Source organism: Botryllus schlosseri, chromosome 6 (assembly GCF_051294905.1).
Source record: "Botryllus schlosseri isolate E-star chromosome 6, Bs_hap1, whole genome shotgun sequence".
NCBI classification, from domain to species: domain Eukaryota; kingdom Metazoa; phylum Chordata; class Ascidiacea; order Stolidobranchia; family Styelidae; genus Botryllus; species Botryllus schlosseri.
This window is the reverse complement of record NC_137241.1, coordinates 16,671,849-16,689,675: the sequence shown is the minus strand read 5'-3', so window position 1 is coordinate 16,689,675 and position 17,827 is coordinate 16,671,849. Positions and strand designations below refer to the sequence as shown.

General features: G+C 39.6%; 1 protein-coding gene and 2 long non-coding RNA genes across 3 annotated transcripts; 2 read left to right on the top strand and 1 right to left on the bottom strand.

Annotated features, from left to right (window-relative positions):
• The first annotated feature begins 2,079 nt into the window (after positions 1 to 2,079).
• On the top strand, positions 2,080 to 5,286 carry LOC145441228 (uncharacterized). The gene is made up of 2 exons (XR_013915775.1): positions 2,080 to 4,942; positions 5,103 to 5,286. It is a non-coding gene; the product is annotated as an uncharacterized LOC145441228 (long non-coding RNA).
• LOC145441227 (uncharacterized) lies at positions 5,235 to 6,911 on the bottom strand. Its single transcript, XR_013915774.1, has 2 exons — positions 6,084 to 6,911; positions 5,235 to 5,466 (listed from the first exon to the last, which is right to left on the bottom strand). It is a non-coding gene; the product is annotated as an uncharacterized LOC145441227 (long non-coding RNA).
• Positions 6,912 to 10,696: 3,785 nt separating this feature from the next.
• LOC145441226 (polyadenylate-binding protein 2-B-like) lies at positions 10,697 to 12,538 on the top strand. The gene has a single exon (XM_080319051.1). It carries the CDS (start codon positions 10,956 to 10,958, stop codon positions 11,658 to 11,660), a length of 705 nt encoding a protein of 234 aa, XP_080175177.1. The 5' UTR covers positions 10,697 to 10,955; the 3' UTR covers positions 11,661 to 12,538.
• Positions 12,539 to 17,827: the final 5,289 nt, after the last annotated feature.

Sequence of the window (17,827 nt, the reverse complement as noted above, 5' to 3'; positions counted from 1 at the left end):
CCTACGTGTAGGCTGCGTAATCTCGGTATGGTAATAAACAGGCTTGATAGTAAACGAATTTCCGGTTCAGTTTATAGATCCTATATGGTTTTAGTCCACGCAGCAACATTAAAAAGCAGCCTTGATGTTTTAAATTTCAATCAACCTTTCGCGGGCCGCACAGAATCGCTCGGCGGGCCGCATTTGGCCCGCGGGCAGCACTTTGCCCAGGCCTGCTCTACGTGGTATTACATGCGTATATATATTATAGCCACGAGAGAATAGATGCACCAAAACATCGTATGATTTATTTCTCTTATCTATATTCACACGACTCACAAAGGTCTTATCGGGTTTTCACTTCAGGGAATTCGGTAAGGTTTTATAACACTCCTCATTGATCACTATTAAAATGGCGTTGACAATATATTTCGTTAAATCATTTAAAATCGTAATATACAATTAGGATTATTGCGAGATAGTGTAATGGTTAGAGCCATTTAAAGTCATTAAAGTCATATTTTTTTCTATGCATCAGTAAGTCGTGAAATCAATTTTAACGCAAAAACCGCATCCGTATGGGGTATATTAAGAAAGTTATAAAGTCATATAAAGTCATATTTTCCTAGTTAGGTCATATTTGAGTGATAAAGTCATATTGTTGTATACTCTAAATAAAAAGTGCTAATTGAAGCAATTACGCACTAAGAAAGTACGGCAATTTCTAATTGAACGAAGGCAAACTGTAAGGTTAGCCTACGTAAGATTACAGTCGTGGACCTATGAGGTCACACATTGCATTATGAGGTCACACATTGCATTGTGTTGCTACACAATCTGTTTTACTTCTGTGCACTGACGTGGGACGTCATTTGAGGTTCAGAGACTTCCACAAGTGAAAGAAATAGTCAACGCACAGGAAGCTGAAGGAGTTGTTGTAAAGAGCGTCAAAGATTCAGTGAACGATCCAAAGTTGACGAGTCAGTTAACAGAAATATGCCTCCACTACAAAAATATTTCAAACTTGATACTGAAAATGGAAAGTTGTGCGTACACTATCAAAGAGGCTCATGCTGATCTAAATGCCCTCGATTTCGGAAAAGATCCGCTTGAGCTCAAAAATTACACTAAGAAGCGATTGGACAAAAACGAAGTGAAACAAATTACGGAGCTACAAAGACAAGACATTTCACCAGCGCTGTATGCAAAACTGCAGTAGTGTCAACCAACATCAGCGTCTGTGGAGCGCTCATTTTCCTTAAAGTCATTTTTTACGTCCAAATCGTAACTTTAAAGACTCCAACATTCCACACTACATGAAACTGTACTACAAAAGTGGTTTAAAATAAAAATGGATGTGTATTACTGTTATCTTGTTCATATTTCACTCGTCAGTTCCATGAGTGACTTTGGTTACATGTAAAAATACACGATTTTTGCATAAAGTCATATTTTTCCAAAAATGAAGTCATATAATTGATTTTTAAGGTCATATAAAAATGGCCCTAGTAATGGTTATGCGTCCGGCTTCTCGAGCGGTAGGTCGTGGGTTCGATCCCCGGCCGGGTCATACCAAAGACTCGTAAATTGGTATCCGCAGCTATCCTGCTAGGCGCGCAGCAATCACGGATAGCATGGCGGAGACAAAAAACGGGGGCGCAGACTAGATGACCTCATGGGGCCGTATGCCCGTATGGCAACTCCGTCGTCAAAAGCATCTCGATGGTGCAGGCGAAAAAGAATACCACATCTCTCTCTCTCTCTCTATTGCGAATATCACCAAGAGGCGCCCAGATAAACCTCCGTCTATCAGTAAGAGAAAATATTTGCTCTTTACTGCACGTTGATTGTCGCACGCATTTACTACACCTGGGAACCTTTTTCACCTGAAGAGCCATATCGGGCCAATAAAGCAGCGGCATTTCGGCTCATGAATAGTCTTGACAGTGTAGCATTACCAATTGAATATGTGCAATTGTGCATGGTCATTGGTCATGTACAATTTCATCCCCTAAATTTTCGAAATCATCACCTCAATCACCTCTACCGGTAAATACTTCTACCGGTAAACACAGCCCGTCGGTCTCTACGGCATGAGTGTGTGTTTGTGTGTGTGTGTGTGTGTGCGTGTGTGTGTGTGTGTGTGTGTGTGTGTGTGACTGAGTGAGTGTGTGTGAGTCGCATGTATAAAGCAGTGTTGGGATCAAGTCACTACCTTCGAGTCACGAGTCATCTCGAGTCATTGCAGATTTTGACTCGAGTCAAGTCAAGTCACTCGATTTTCAAAGGTGACTCGAGTCAAGTCAAGTCACTCGATTTTTGGAGGTGACTCGAGTCAAGTCGAGTCAAGTCAAGTCACGAGTCAAGTTGAATTTTCAAAGTACGATGCATGATTCAAGGTCATTGCATTTTCTAACTGTTTTAAATATGGATGAAGTTCCCATTTATTCTGAATCGAGGAACGAATAAAGAGTTGATTATACACACAAGAAGGCGCTCTATCGCTCATGCATATGTAGAACTGTCAAACTACACAAGTATAGCGGTATAGCCTCAGTCTATAACAGGGGAGGGAAAACTGCGAGTCGCGGGCCGCATGCTGCATGCTCTTTGAGTCTTTTATTGCGACTCTTCAATGAGTGTACAATGTGCATTCGGTGATAATGAACGTAACCCACTGTGCCTTTTCCGTCAAGATTCGCCCAATAATCACACAGCTAGAATTGAAACGTCATTACGAAACCAAACACCAAAAGAGACATGTTTACGAATTATTATGATTACCGAGCTCCGCACTCTTTGACGTCATATCAGTCCGATTTCAAACACCTTGCAGCCTAGGTGGAGACGCATCGTCTGATACCACACAATATTAAACTTCATTCGATACGCTACATTTCCTTGTGACGAAATATAGTAGTATATATATATCAATTTTTGTGTTGCGACTCTTTTAAGGCAACGGTTTTTGATATGCGGCTAGCGCGTGAAGCAGCTCTGCCCACCTCTGATCTATAATTTTCAGCCAAAATATAGGATAGCATATGAGGCATCAGAAGGTTCAATAAAATGATATGGAGCAATACCCTACCCACATATATATCCATGATATGCAACTGGACAATATTCGTTCGATTTAAAGCACGCAAGAGGGTTGGTTGAGGTGAGCAAGATTACGACAATGTAAGCTATAAGCTCCGATCACTGCGTTAACGATCACTTCATTAGTGATGTAACAATGGAAGCTCGGTAAAACGCACAATCACTGAGTGATCGGTTAATAATCCGAACTTATACAAAATACGGCGATTTAGTCGACATCGATTACTTGATGACTTGAAATTGACTCGTAAATTTTGCTTCGAGTCACGAGTCAATCTGCATTTTTGAAGCGTCGAGTCAAGTCAAGTCAAGTCATTTTTGCAAAGTGACTCGAGTCAAGTCAAGTCATACGAAAAAGGTGACTCGAGTCTGACTCGAGTCAAGTCATGACTCGAGTCATCCCAACACTGGTGTAAAGGATAGTGATGAGATTACCCATAGAGGAAAGAGGTAGGTTAGCTTGAACACCTAATTATGGGGGTTCATGATCAGCGTTTTTGGAAACGTGTGGCTGACAAAATATAATACTGTTTTGGTCCGGTATGTGAATGTGAACACTGCATGAGCAATTAAACATAATATAGTTGTAGCCGAGAAAGACCTTTTGAACTTGACAACGAAACGCTCGTATGTTTGGCAACAATGCAACATCGTTTCAGACGTATAACATGTCCGCGTATACAAGACCAATTGGTAGCCGAATTGAAAATATTTTTTACAGCAACTTTCTTCTGTAAGTGTGCCAAGAGTGTTTTAAAATTTTCCTAATATGCCGCAAGTGGAAAAAGTTAGTGGACCACTGCGATAGAGCATGTTTCACAAAGGCAGACACTTCCTTTCACAAAATCATTCACGATCATCAGTACCCAAATACCAAGGTATAATAGGGTAACCATATGTCCTTTTTTAAAAGGATTTGTCCTCTTTTTTGACTTTTTTGAAAGTGTCCTCGTAGGACGCCCTTTTGTCCTCTTTTTTGAGATTTTGTCCTCTTTTTTAAAAATTTAGGTCAGATTTAGAGCAAATTGCGAGTGATATGCCGTAAAGTAGCACAGAAGTGATGCTCCGGCGGGTATTTCGGAGTAAAAAACGGTGATTTTAGCTCTGAGCGGAAAGATGACCTTTAAAGGTCAACTGCATCTTCATAGACAACTTTGCGGAATCATGTTCAGAATTTTTTTTCATACCGAAATGGCCGACTTTCCGTATTTCAAACTAATCGGAAATTGCCGTAATTTGGACCGAAAGTCCCAATATTGGTATGTTTACAGAAAAAGCGGAATGTTCATTGTGACGTCATGTAGTTGACATCTCTTCTGGCCGCTGCATATGTATACTATAGGGTTGGCGGACTTGCAGTAGCAGGGCGCTTATTTTAGTTAGTTATGGCGGAGGTTTCGCTTGTAATGGATTCACCCGGCGAGTCCGAGTATTCAGATGTCGAATGTAAGTATGCTTTTTCCTCTCACTTACGAAAGTAATGTTGAAACGAGGACACGTTTCAAGTGTTGATGTGCTCGATCCCATATCAGTGGAACTTCTTGCTGCTCCGAAAACGAGGGGTCGTTTGAGTATGATTATTGATGACTATAACCTAAGGATGTTAGTGATATATAGTATGATCAGCCTAGCTTGTTCAGCTTAAGCCGCTTGTCTAGACCAAATGAAATACACCGGTATGTGTAATGTGGTGGAGAACCTCCTTCAGTTATTAATCTTGGTATTATCAATTACAGTTGAGAGGATGGAGGTTGCCAACTTATGCAAACTATCAGGGGAGATTTGAAGTGCTGCAAACAGGTCCCTCGAGCAACGAATGAATTATTAGTGCATCACAGCATTATCAGGATTTCAATCAAGAGTATGTATTGGAGATTGTCTCGCTATATTATCAACAGGAATATTGTCTTATAATTATAACATCCAGTTTGATGCATGAGCGAATGAGTCTCATTCACATGAAATGTTGAGTCGGGTGCCAAATAATTACCCGTCAGTAACACAACAATTACGCTTTTCAGGAAGCTGAGAAAAACTGTACACGGAAATTTTGTTGGCTGGCCACTGGGATTCTGCAACAAAAGCCAACGAAAAATCCTGTCTGCGCATCCGATCAAATCCAGTACTTTCAAAGGATTTCAATTTTACAATGCTTCGTGAAGGAATAGTTGTATTGAAAATAATAAATGCAACATAACCAATCCATCAACAGTACTACTGTGTCAGGGAGAGAAATATAGAGTTTTGTGTCCAGCAATAGCTTCTTTCAACTAATTTTGACGATGCCGTTTGTCGAATGAGGATGAATCATCACAATAGACTTGGTCGCTTCGGCCGTTTCTGGTCTTGCTTTAATGAATGCGTCAACTTCATCATTGCATGAATCTAGAGCAGGAGTAAAAATATCACTGAGTTTTATAACAAAGTCGAATCGAAGGCAGTAGACCTATATCAAATGCTGTTCGGAAGTATCATAAAAATGACGGATTGCAAGCTGCATCCTACCTAACTTTACGACTATTATGATGATAGTGATAAGTTTTCATCTTTTACTGAGCGGTCAATATTGATAGGCTCAGTCACAGATATCTGACACTACTCATTCAATAACTAAAGTAACTAATATGATTACATGACCGCACATGTACCGTACACAAAAAGAAGTGTATTTTCAAAAGTAATAGCAACTCTTCCATTAATAGGAGGTCAGCGATATATAACCATTATACGTCATGAAGTCAGCAGGTTATGAACTCCCTTTATAGTAACTAATGCATTTATAGATCTTTTTTTCTTAATTGATTTTCAAGTGTTTTTATTTCAGACTATGTACACTTCTACTTACAAGTTTTTCAAGGCATACATATTTCAGTTATTTGCACATGCACGTGAGTGTAAACAATAATAATACTTCGATGACTACCATACCACAATCAATACTACTATAAGCGGTTAGTTACACTCTTACAAAACTATAGCTGACACAGTACATTTTCACTTACCGATTTCGGACACTTTGTATAGCTTTAGAAGTGCGTTCCTCTGACATTACCACAATTTCACTGGTGCGTGGAAATAAAATATGAACGGCACTACTGCAGTACGTCGGCAAGAGTTGCCCGTGTTCAGTAGTCAGTTTTCTTGCGTGTTGCGTATCTCGGATACTTCATTGAAGCAAGATACTTGTTAGTGATTCGCATTTGAAAATGACTCTGCCTTTGGTTGTCTATAAGTCCGCACTTTTGGTCTTAATGGCGTCCGGTCGCCTGTCGGTATATGGATGGGTTTTGGCAGCGATTTCAATGCATTGTAGGTACGGCATATTGCGTATTGGACCAACCATACGCGACATAACATCTGACTCTATGAATTATCTCCTTCACAGCTTTCATGATCCCACTCAAAGACCCAAATCCACAGCAAATCTAAGCAAGGTTGCCAGTAAACTCGCCCCAAAGTAAATTCGGCCCGTCGAATTCGGCCCTCGGTCACTTTGGCCGTCGGTGAATTCGGCCCTCGGTAAATTCGGCCCTCGGTAAATTCGGCCAGGGCCAGAGTAACAATAACAGTTACAATACCATTACCTGACCTGAACCCTAACCCTAATCCTAACCTAACTCTAATCCTAACCTAACCCTAATCCTAACCTAACCCTACTCTTAACCTAACCCTAATCCTAACCTAACCCTAATCCTAACCCTAACATAATCCTAACCCTAACGCTAATCCTAACCCTAAACGTAACCCCTAACCTCCAAATCACTTGATAATATTGTAATTATGTAATATAATACACATTATTAGTTATTAGTTATTAGGTTTAGGGTTAGGATTAGCGTTAGGGTTAGGATTAGGGTTAGGATTAGGGTTAGGTCAGGTTAGGATCAGGGTTAGGTTAGGATTAGGGTTAGGTTACGATTAGGGTTAGGTTAGGATTAGGGTTAGGGTTAGGTTAGGGTTAGGTTAGGGTTAGGTTAGGGTTAGGTTAGAATTAGGGTTAGGATTAGTGTTGGGGTTCAGGTTCGATAATATTATAATTATGTAATATAATACACATTATTAGTTCGTAATACAATTTCACACAATGTTCTCCGAGGGCCGAATATACCGATTGAATTCGGCTGTCGGTAAATTCGGCCCCGTAAACATCGGCATATATATATACATATATATATTTATACGCATACCCTGTTCCCCAAATCACTTGATATTAATATAATTATGAAATTAATTCACATTAATAGTTGGTACTACATTTTTATAAAAAAATTTACGAGGGCAGAATTGACCGAGTAACCAGTGAATTGACCGGTGAATTCGGCCGTGGGTAAATTCGGTCCCCGTGAATATCCGCGCTATCTCCCGTGATTACGCGATCTACGCATACCCTGACATTCAAATCACTTGATAATAGTATAATTATGTAATTAATTCATGTTAACGGTTGGTAATACATCTTAATACAATATTCTCGGTGGGCCGAATTTACTGATGTAATGGCCGAATTTGCCTGGGCCGAATTTACTTTGGGGCGAGTTTACTGGCAACCCTAAGCAATAATCCCACCTAACAGCCAACAGAAATAACAAGGACTTTTGTTGTGTCAACTACTTGACGTCATTTCACGGCTGGGTGATTTCGTTTCCGTTTTCCGGAATTTCGATTTGTAATTCAAATTACTTGAAAACTATCAGGTAATTTCAATTTTCATTATTTTATTCATATTCCTAACCACATAATGTACGAAATAAGGTGAAGTCATTTTGAAGATGCAGTTGACCTTTAATTTTTTTTTTCAAGTCATCCACCTTGCAATGCGGAGAGAATAACGGTATTTTGAGCTCTGAGCGGAAAGATGACCTTTTTTTTAGTCATCCGATCACAGAGTGGGAAATATTCACCGTTTTTTTGAGAATTATTCTCCGGTTTTGCAAGTCTCAGATTTCTGAGAAAGTGTCCTCTTTTTAGATTTCTAAAATATGGTAAGCCTAAGGTATAAGATTTTGTTTATTCTCTTTTATGTAGTTGATAGGAATATATTGTCAACTATATTATTACTCTTGTTAATTCGGCACACATGATCTGAATCACTGATACATTTTGTTCATTTCTGACTGCGACATTTTTGGACTTCATTGAATTCAAAATGTGGCAAGTACTTTTTGGTCATGCTTGCCGATCGCGCGTCTTCCGCTGTGTATGGTTCAAAAGCCGATCATTTCGATTTTTACTGTGTGGAATCCGTTTTTGTTTGGCTACGCTCTTCATCCGTCGTTGATTCAGAGCGAGTTTAATTCGTTTATAAGCTCCCAATACTTCAGGTATCTAAGATGCATAGTTTATTTACTCACCAGTTACCATAAGTCAGTGATTATATAGTTATCGCCTCTCAGTTCGTTATTTCGACGGTACATCGGTCCTACCACTGCTACCAGCACCTCCCCTGACTCCGTATCACGTGTATTAATTGGAATGTAGATTGATCAAGCAGACAATCGGTTCTCTATGTCTTGTTCTTGGTTTTCATTTGTATCGAGGTTGAGGCATAGGTATGTTGCTCCTATGTCCTATACAAGTTTAGCTAAAGCTATAAGGACTGTTGTTTTGACCCAACTTATGATATGAAGGTGTGTCATATTTCATCACGATATTTACATGCGTTAAAGTGTCCTTCTCACCTTCATTAATCAAATCAACTGAATTAGTTGTCCCTTAGCAGCTTGGCTTTTAATCCCTAATCAAATGAATCAGAAATTTGAAGCACCAATCAGCCAGTCAATGCATGTGTGAATTTCGTAAACATGCAGATGAATGAGGTGAAATCGAGGTGGATCAAACACCCGTGTATGAAATTTTACTCATGCGAGGGGCCTGATTGGAATCTCCGTCCTTTTTTTGAAATAAATCCTGCGTGATAGAAGCTTTTTTCGCGTGACAGAGCCAACTTTTCGGCGTGACAAGCAAGGTTACTGACTTCAAATGACTGTGTTAAGCCAGTCACAGGAGATCAGATGCTAACGGTTAGGTTTTGTTTCTGCGCGGCACACGAAATGAGCGTGTGGCGACTAAGGCGCAGAAGCCTGTCTAATCTCGACGGTAGAATGTAAGGCCGGTGTAAATCAAACAACCTTTTAATCCAAATTAACGCTTAGTAGAACGTGAACAGCACAAATGGCAGCACGCAGTACGCATAAATATAAGGCACAAAGTAGGTACAAAGTGCAAGTACTTTACCAACAGACAGTAATCAACAGATCCTGGCTTGAGGGTTAGGTCAAAACATTATATACCACATACTGACTGGAATATAGCATTTGGGGTGGCTGAGAACATTGACTTTTTTAAATTTGTTTTTATTTTTTTTAAATTTTTTTTAATGAAATCAACGACCCGTCACGGCGTGACCGCGTGCAACTGGCGACCAAGTCGGCGTGATCCTGCGTGCCTTGGACACCGATTCCATACTGGGCGAGGGGTGCTGGATGTCATATTTCAACTTGAAGACCCTTCCAGTATTAAAAATATTTGACTATGATGACACATACTGTTTTAGCTCATTCATATCCTCGTAGCATTGGTTTATTTTACTGTTAATTTATGGCGGATGCAGTGACATTGGTATAATTTTATTAGTGGGACAACTGCGATTAGTGTTGGCATCCAAATGTTCCATCGGTGGAACTTGACCTGTATAAAATCGATGACTGTGGCACACACGCACACATTCACTGATTCACACGGTATCCGTCGACTAAAGTGCGCTTGGAATCCTGTTGAACTTCACATATCTATATTTTGCACCACCGCATTATTTATTTGTTCGTGTAGGGTTCATATCCACATGTAACAAGCACACATGACATTTCATTGCATCATCTGTCATGCATATATTTTTCAAATCGATGTCATAACTGGATTTCAAATTGATGTAGGCCGTCACAGACCAATGTGTGTACTGTATATATTTACATCAACCTCTGCTGTATGAAAGATCTTGCATTCGTTTTAGGGCAATCTGTACAACTTGTCTTGTCTCTCTATTGTTGTCCGTCGAATATATAAAAAAGCTCAGCATCAAAACCTATTATGTTGCTAATCTGACTCACTATAATGTGGTCATTGTAATTACCAATTAGCACAGCATATCAATGGTGATGTTGGATAGATTACCAGTAAACTCGCCACTTGGTAAATTTGGCCCTTGGAAATTAATTTATTAAAATTTATTAACAACTACCACTACATGATTTAATAAACTAAAAATATTATCATCAAGTGATTTGTCAATCAACACGTGATCTGATCACGCCGTGACTGAGTGATCTACGCATGCCCCGACCTCCGTACAATATTGACAAATCACTTGATAATCATAATATAATTAATTCATATTAATAGTCGTTAATACATTTTAATACAAAATTCTCGAATTTTAATACAAAATTCTCCGAGTGCCGAGTTTACTTGCATCCGTTGGATACTATCCATTAACAAAATTGCATGTTGTGCGATCTAATTTGAAGATTCGGTTTGTACTCAAATTGTGGTATATTGGTATATCTCTTTGAACAATTTTACTTAATTCCCAATTTGGATACCTTGGTCATCTTTCCTGATGTATATTATAGTGGTGAAACAAGAAATTAGCAAATTCTAAATAAACTGGTGCTGAGCTCAAGTTGAATGTAAATTATCTACTATGTTACCTGCCAGTCAACACGCTTTCAACTTTATGATGCATAGAAACTATAAACAACAATTCCTTCTGTTGTTATATACCTGTGTATAGGACCCAATATCAATCTTTTTATTAGAAATATGGAAGAGCAATCATTACAGCTCCAAGTCTTTGTACCATTCTAGGGAATAAAATAATGTCTGATATACACGATGCCGACGATAGTCTTGATGGACTCAATTCTCACGACGGAGACTCCATCGCTGTGGAAAGCTCGGGGCTATTAGACGAATCGCCCGGAGATACAACCCAAAATGAAACTGTCGATAGCCTTGTTGAGGATCAAGAATTAGAAGCGATAAAGGCGCGTGTCAAGGAGATGGAAGCGGAAGCAGAGAAACTGAAAGAGATGCAGAGCGAAGTAGAAAAGCAAATCAATCTTAGTCCTACTTCACCCCATATGGGAGCGGGTGGTGTGGCGTTCCCATCACTCGAGGAGAAAGTGGAAGCGGACACCCGATCCGTATACGTTGGCAACGTCGACTACAGCGCCACGGCCGAAGAACTAGAGCAACACTTCCATGGATGCGGCTCAGTAAATCGAATCACAATTTTATGCGACAAGTTTACAGGACATCCGAAAGGATTTGCCTACATTGAATTTACTGATAAAGAATCCGTGGAAACATCGCTGGCGTTGGATGGCTCATTATTCAGAGGGCGTCAGATCAAGGTTAATGCAAAGCGTACAAATAAGCCTTATTTCCATTTTCCGGATCGGGCGAGGCCAAGAGGACGTGGGAGATATCGCGGCCGAGGACATTATGGTTATCCAAGCTATCCTAGGGGGCGTAGGGCATACCGCGGACGCCACCGAGCAATGCACTATTCACCATACTGAGGTTTCGCAGATCGATTTTTGCATATGTATCGCTGACAGACGAGAAGCAGTTGCTTTATGCGTAAGGCGGGATGTTTTACTGTTAGTCCAATTTTTATTGGTTTTACTTCATTATCTCAGCTGCCGTTGAAATGGTACCTATGCCAGATTCTGATGAGCTTGATTATTTTTGATGCAGTGCAGAATGTGGATGTGATTTTTTTGAGGGGATTCCCACTTGTGTCTCACTAAGTCGTCATCATCATTATGAATGATGTAACTGAAGCTTGGTGGATGCAATCTGCTCATTTTATGGTCGTTTCTGGTCTCAATTTTACCATTGGTAAGACTGAACTTTCGCTGGACTAACAGTTTCGGATAGCACGATATCATGAATGGCAAAGAATTGGTTCATCAGTCATTGTGGAGCGATGAAATAAGTTTTGTTTGTGACATTGGTTTGATTACACTGGTTTATACCATCTCAGCTCTAAGGTTAATGGGACAGTGGGGATTTATGGCCTTGTGTGCTTTCATCAGTCGTGCAACGCTGTGTTGTGCCTTGACAAAGGTACTGGGCTAAAACAAGTTTACTGTCTGCCTTTTTCCATGTGACATGCTGTCAAGCGTTTGACTAGATTCATAATATCATTCTGACATAATACCTTCACATTGTCTACCATATTGTGATGGTTATGTAGAGACTCAGAACTACCTGTATGTGCTGCCAATGTCTCGGTTGATATTTTTCTCAATACCGATGAACGATGAATAATACTAGTTGCATTCGAAAGACCTATGACGCAGTTTCGGAATCAACAAGAATTTCGTCTCTTCGCTGACAAAATTTTGGTTCATATCCTAAAGCTGATTTATAAGTCTGAATGGCGTTTACAGAGCTTCTGTCAGGCTTGGAAATAAGCCTATGTGTCAATTGGGGAAGAGATCAGGCATTGGTTACGCCTACAGAATGTCTCCCGTGATACAATACTGCTAATTTGGCAATCAAGGATTATTCTTCACCACGTTCAACATTGGACATTAGGGTGGAGTGAAAATGACTTTTTCATTAAACCAAACATCGGGGTTCTTAAATCCCGACAAATGACCTGAAACTTCAATAAATTGAATTTAGGGGATTGCCCCTATTTTTCAGCCAGCAACCCCCCAAATTCTGTGCACGAGGGGGTAAAATTGCATATCTCGGCAATCGCTGGTCGTAGTGTCATGATATATAGCTCAAAAGCTGCAGAAACATGTTTATATACGTTCTAAGAAGAAAGTTTTCTCTTGTGCACAGAAAACTAGTTATAGCCAAAAAACAGTCAAAAATGCGGGTGAACGTCAGGAGTAAACTACATACTAAAATATGTTAGGGCTGCGAGGCACTATTCTCAAGTACAGCTTTATGGAGTGGTTTGAACTTTGTAATGTTGTCCCGCTAACATTTACTTGGGAAACGTTTTAAAAGTCTCCTTTATTGATTAAGAATCGTGAGGAGTTTTGCAACCACAACATGGGACTGTTTTGAAACGTTTTTCAATATAAAAGGCATGGAGATTGTGTCGTAGGCTACTTTCCTCTTCTCTAAAATTCGAAGCGCAGAGTAGCCTGCGAGAGGTAACCGACGCTGGTGCTACAATAGTATCAGTTTAATAAAATTTTCATCATGTCAATACACCGGAAAACTGTGATATAATGAAAAGATAGAAAGGTGTCGATGATGTTGAAATCAGACACCCACCTTGGATATGTGCCGACATATCGTTTCCAGTCTGAATTTAATATGAAGTGGCATAGCAGCAATTGACGCTTATGGCTCTGCGGCTGTTTGGCATGGTCAGTTTAGTTACAGATAACTAACCTACGGGTGGATACCAGAGATGAGCATGGATTAGGATCAGGTTTTGAAAAAACAGGATTTGTGAAATTTTGTCGGATTTGGATTGGATTTGGATTAGACATTTTTTTCAGAACGGATTAGGATTTGGATTGGATTGACCGATTTTCTGGGAGATTGAAATGTCGTGTGGCGAATGGCGACAAACTTTATTCAGATCAGTTATTAAAGTACTTTTGGTTACTAAGTTATCTTGAATCAAGTGAATCGTTAGTTGTGAAAGAAAATTTTCGAATCCCTCCATTGCATAAATTAGTATTTTTTCTGAATTTCCAGTTGGAATCGGATTAGGATTGGACATGGACTTGAATATGAAAAAGTTATGGATTTGGATTTGGATTTGAATGTTCGGATTTGGATTGGATTAGGACACAGAAATTTCAAATCCGCTCATCTCTGGTGGATACGCAACACCCGTCGTCACGCTTGCTTGCCCAGAGGAAATTACTGCTCAGCAATCTGAACGCAACATAATTGCTAATTCCATATCTGACGACCCGCGTGCTCAAATTCACTAAAGTTGATCTTATTTGAAAGCTACTGTCGCACTGATTCCGAAAATATTCATTAAAATCTAATCAGGGCAATGGACCCCCTTGAAATACACCTCAAAGTCTGAAAATCGGCATTGTTCTATAGCCTATATCCCTGGGTTCAGATTGCAAAGACAGGAACATTCGGCGCCAGTCATTTAGGCGCCTATGGACAATTAAACCTATATGTATTTTGTATATATAGCGAAGTCTTTGGTCTACATAAGGGCATAGACCTTTTAGGCCAAGCTTTTCCCGCTGCAAATCGTTCTGGCACACTTCTTGGAGTCGCATGGTATATGGCCTAAAACTTGATTGTATGTCTTGGTGGGTCGTGGCGCTGTAATGGCCCAATGCCCAATAATAAAGAGAAATGGCTACTTGAATACCCAATTTTGAAAAAATTGCATAAATTTTCAAAAAATACTCTATGATTTATGCTAATTCACGAAATAATTTTGGGCCCCCCATCGTGCTCGCCCTCCTCCCCAATTGGGGGTTTGGGTGCGGCAATTACGGTGCTGGTTATGATCGAGTTGCTCTGCTACTGTTTCATTACAATGACACAGTCATTCGTGTCGGCTCATGCTCTTTGATCGGATAGAGATGATAGAAGCATTCATCACAGAAAGGATCCGAAAAACGATGGAAGACGCATTTTAATCACCTACACTTTGTTTGGTTACTGTTATTGTGATTACAACGAATATCAGTTTCGTATGGATGAAGCTAGATGGGGTTCCGCTCAGTTGAATTAATTATCTGTACATCATAGATGTCTGGAATAATCTCGGGTTATAGGCAATATTACAGATAGAACTTTTCAAGCACTGATGCGATGGGCGATAGTTTTCGAATAACGATGATATAGCCTGCTATTCACGTTGTTTCGGAAGTCGGTCGTTAAACATCAACGACAAAAATATATAACGTCTTAATTAGATTCCACACCAGTGTTGGGATCAAGTCACGAGTCATTTGGAGTCATTGCACATTTTGACTCTCAAGTCAAGTCAGTCGCATTTCGAAGGTGACTCGAGTCAAGTCAAGTCACTCGATTTTTGGAGGTGACTCGAGTCAAGTCAAGTCACAATTCAAGTCATCAAGTTGCGTTTTCGAAGTATGCGAGGCATGTTTAAATCATTGCATTTTGCTAGCTGTCTGAAATACAGATTGAGTGGTCATTGACTTTGAGCCGATGATCGAATATATAGTTAAATATGCATGCAAGAAGGCGCTGTATCGCTCACATATACCTATAACTGCTAAACTACGTAAAAATTGCATAACCCCAGTATATAGTATACCAGCGAAAATAGGGAATACAGAAACGAATGGTTAAGGTGCATTGCATTACCCATTTTCAAATTGACATGATGCAATTCGAGCCTGCATCATGCAATGGTTGAGGACTATACGAATTATTTTCAATTTCAATAAAACAAAAGGTTTGATTAAGGTAAGAACAGAGAACAGAAATATATATTTTGCTATTAAATTACTTTATTATACAAGTTTACGAGAACGTAAGCTGTAAGCTTCGATAACTTTGTTTGCGGTCAGTTTGTTTGTGAGAGAACAATGGAGGCTCAGTAAAACAATCATTGAATGATTGTCGCTATCACGGGTTGCTTCAGCGTTTCACGAACAATTCGACCATATGCAAGATACAGTGATTTTTATCGACACCAATTTCTTGATGACTTGAAATTGACTCGAGAATATTACTCCGAATCTCGAGTCAATCCACATTTCTGATACGACGAGTCAAGTCATTTTAGCAAAGTGACTCGAGTCAAGTCAAGTCATTCGAAAAAGGTGACTCGAGTCAAGTCATGACTTGAGTCATCCAAACACTGTTCCACACTGGAGGTCTCGACAGATTTTGAAGACAGCGGTTGCTAGTCTTGCCACTGCCCAAAACGCACAGATATAATTACCTTTCATAGGGTTACCATATTATGAGATTCGATAAAGAGGACACTTTTTACAAGTCACAGGATATGAAGTAGCATTCATTAATACGGGAATTCTTCTGATAATATTGATCAGTTGACAAAAAAGGTCATTTTTCCGACTCGACTCCCGAAAGACCCGTCTCACGTATTATTGGTTAGACTTGACCATTTATATTTTTATTCAGCCTTGCCGTCGAAATACAGATTTAACGACTATTAGGCTGTCTATTGTCTCAGTACGATCGCCTCACTCTCAAAGCTATAAACGAGGACATTTGGGCGTCATCCGAAGACATTTTAGATTTGCGGAAAAAGTAAGGCATATGGTAATGGTAACCCTACCCAGAGGTGGTCAGTAACGAAATACTTCCACTTTTTCAAAGTACTCAAGTAGTTTTCCTCCACTTCTGGTACTTACTCAAGTAGATATTTTTCTCGCTACTTCTACTTCGTAATATTTTGTGAACTATTTACTTACTTTTCGCTATTTTCAGTTTGTCAAGTAGAAGTAGTTTAATCCCCCAATAAGAAAGATAGCCCAAGGAATTTCGGGGCTGTTTTCACGTAGTACCAACATTTAATTTTCATAAAAGTCTTGTAATACCCAAAATTTCCGTTGCCGATCGCTCACAATAGATGTGGAGCGACAAATATATCGTAACGAAAGTATCGCTGAATATAATTTAGATACCGGGTTGCGTGTTTCCGTTCACGCCGCATTGTCACCTATATCAAATATTTCATCACAGTAAGTATGGCCCCCTTAACGTTTGAAACTACCGTTTCGCACTTTAGCAATTATACCTATTATACCTAGCAGCCTATGACGTGCCCTAATCTGGAAAAGTGAAATTTGACTTTTTTAACTTTAGACCTGTTTTAGAAGACCGCTGTTGAAACTTTCTGGACAAAAGACATGAAATATATCTTCCGCTTTTTAGAAGTCGTATTTGTATTTTTCTTTCAATTACGAGTATTGAACGTTGAGTTATAATTATAAAATGAAAAATAAAATGAAGCTATACACTATATAGCATTTCTACGATCTGCAATATTTTAATTAACGTATACTAATCGCGCAAAGTGTTAAAGCCGTATCCGACACATCTTCTCCGTAATGCTCTTCGACTGACCTGGGGCCTTATAATGTGGGGGACGGCGCCATGCCATGATATTCCCTAAAACGGGGTGTTCGAGTAAACAAAGAATTAGTGTCGCATTTCCATATCAATACTATCATTTACATCCCATGTGGACGAGGACCACTGCTTTTTCTGTCTGAGGACTCAATTTGTAGCTTTTGGCAGTCCAGGCGAACGAATTACGATCATTTTCACAACTACTTACTTACTTGAGTAGATTTAAACTCAGTCAATTCTACTTCTACTTCAAGTAGTTTTAGGTTGCCTATGTATGAAGTACTTCTACTCGTACTTGAGTACATTTTTTCGTCGCTACTTCTACTTGAGTAGCTTTCTTGACTACTTTGACTGACCTACCTTTCATGCAGTTGAATGGTCGGTGCTTGTGGGCCTACTACCAATGATGACTTCGGTAAAAACCCATATGCTTTCGTAAGGTGTCACCCTGATGAATGGCTACACTCATTCGAACTAGTTTTCAGCTTTTTACTCCCATGTCGATTATTGAAATGCTCGTTAAGCTTTGAAGGTTTGACATTTTTATTTGCCAATCAACCCGTTCTGAATATAACAAGATAACTTACACATTCATTCTTCACAAACATACCTGGCTATCGTATAATTTCACGCTGCCCCTGCTTTAGTGCTTCGTACC

What these genes read in the sequence shown, in the direction of transcription:
- LOC145441226 (XM_080319051.1), top strand. Translation starts at nt 10,956, where the DNA reads ATGTCTGATATACACGATGCCGACGATAGTCTTGATGGACTCAATTCT.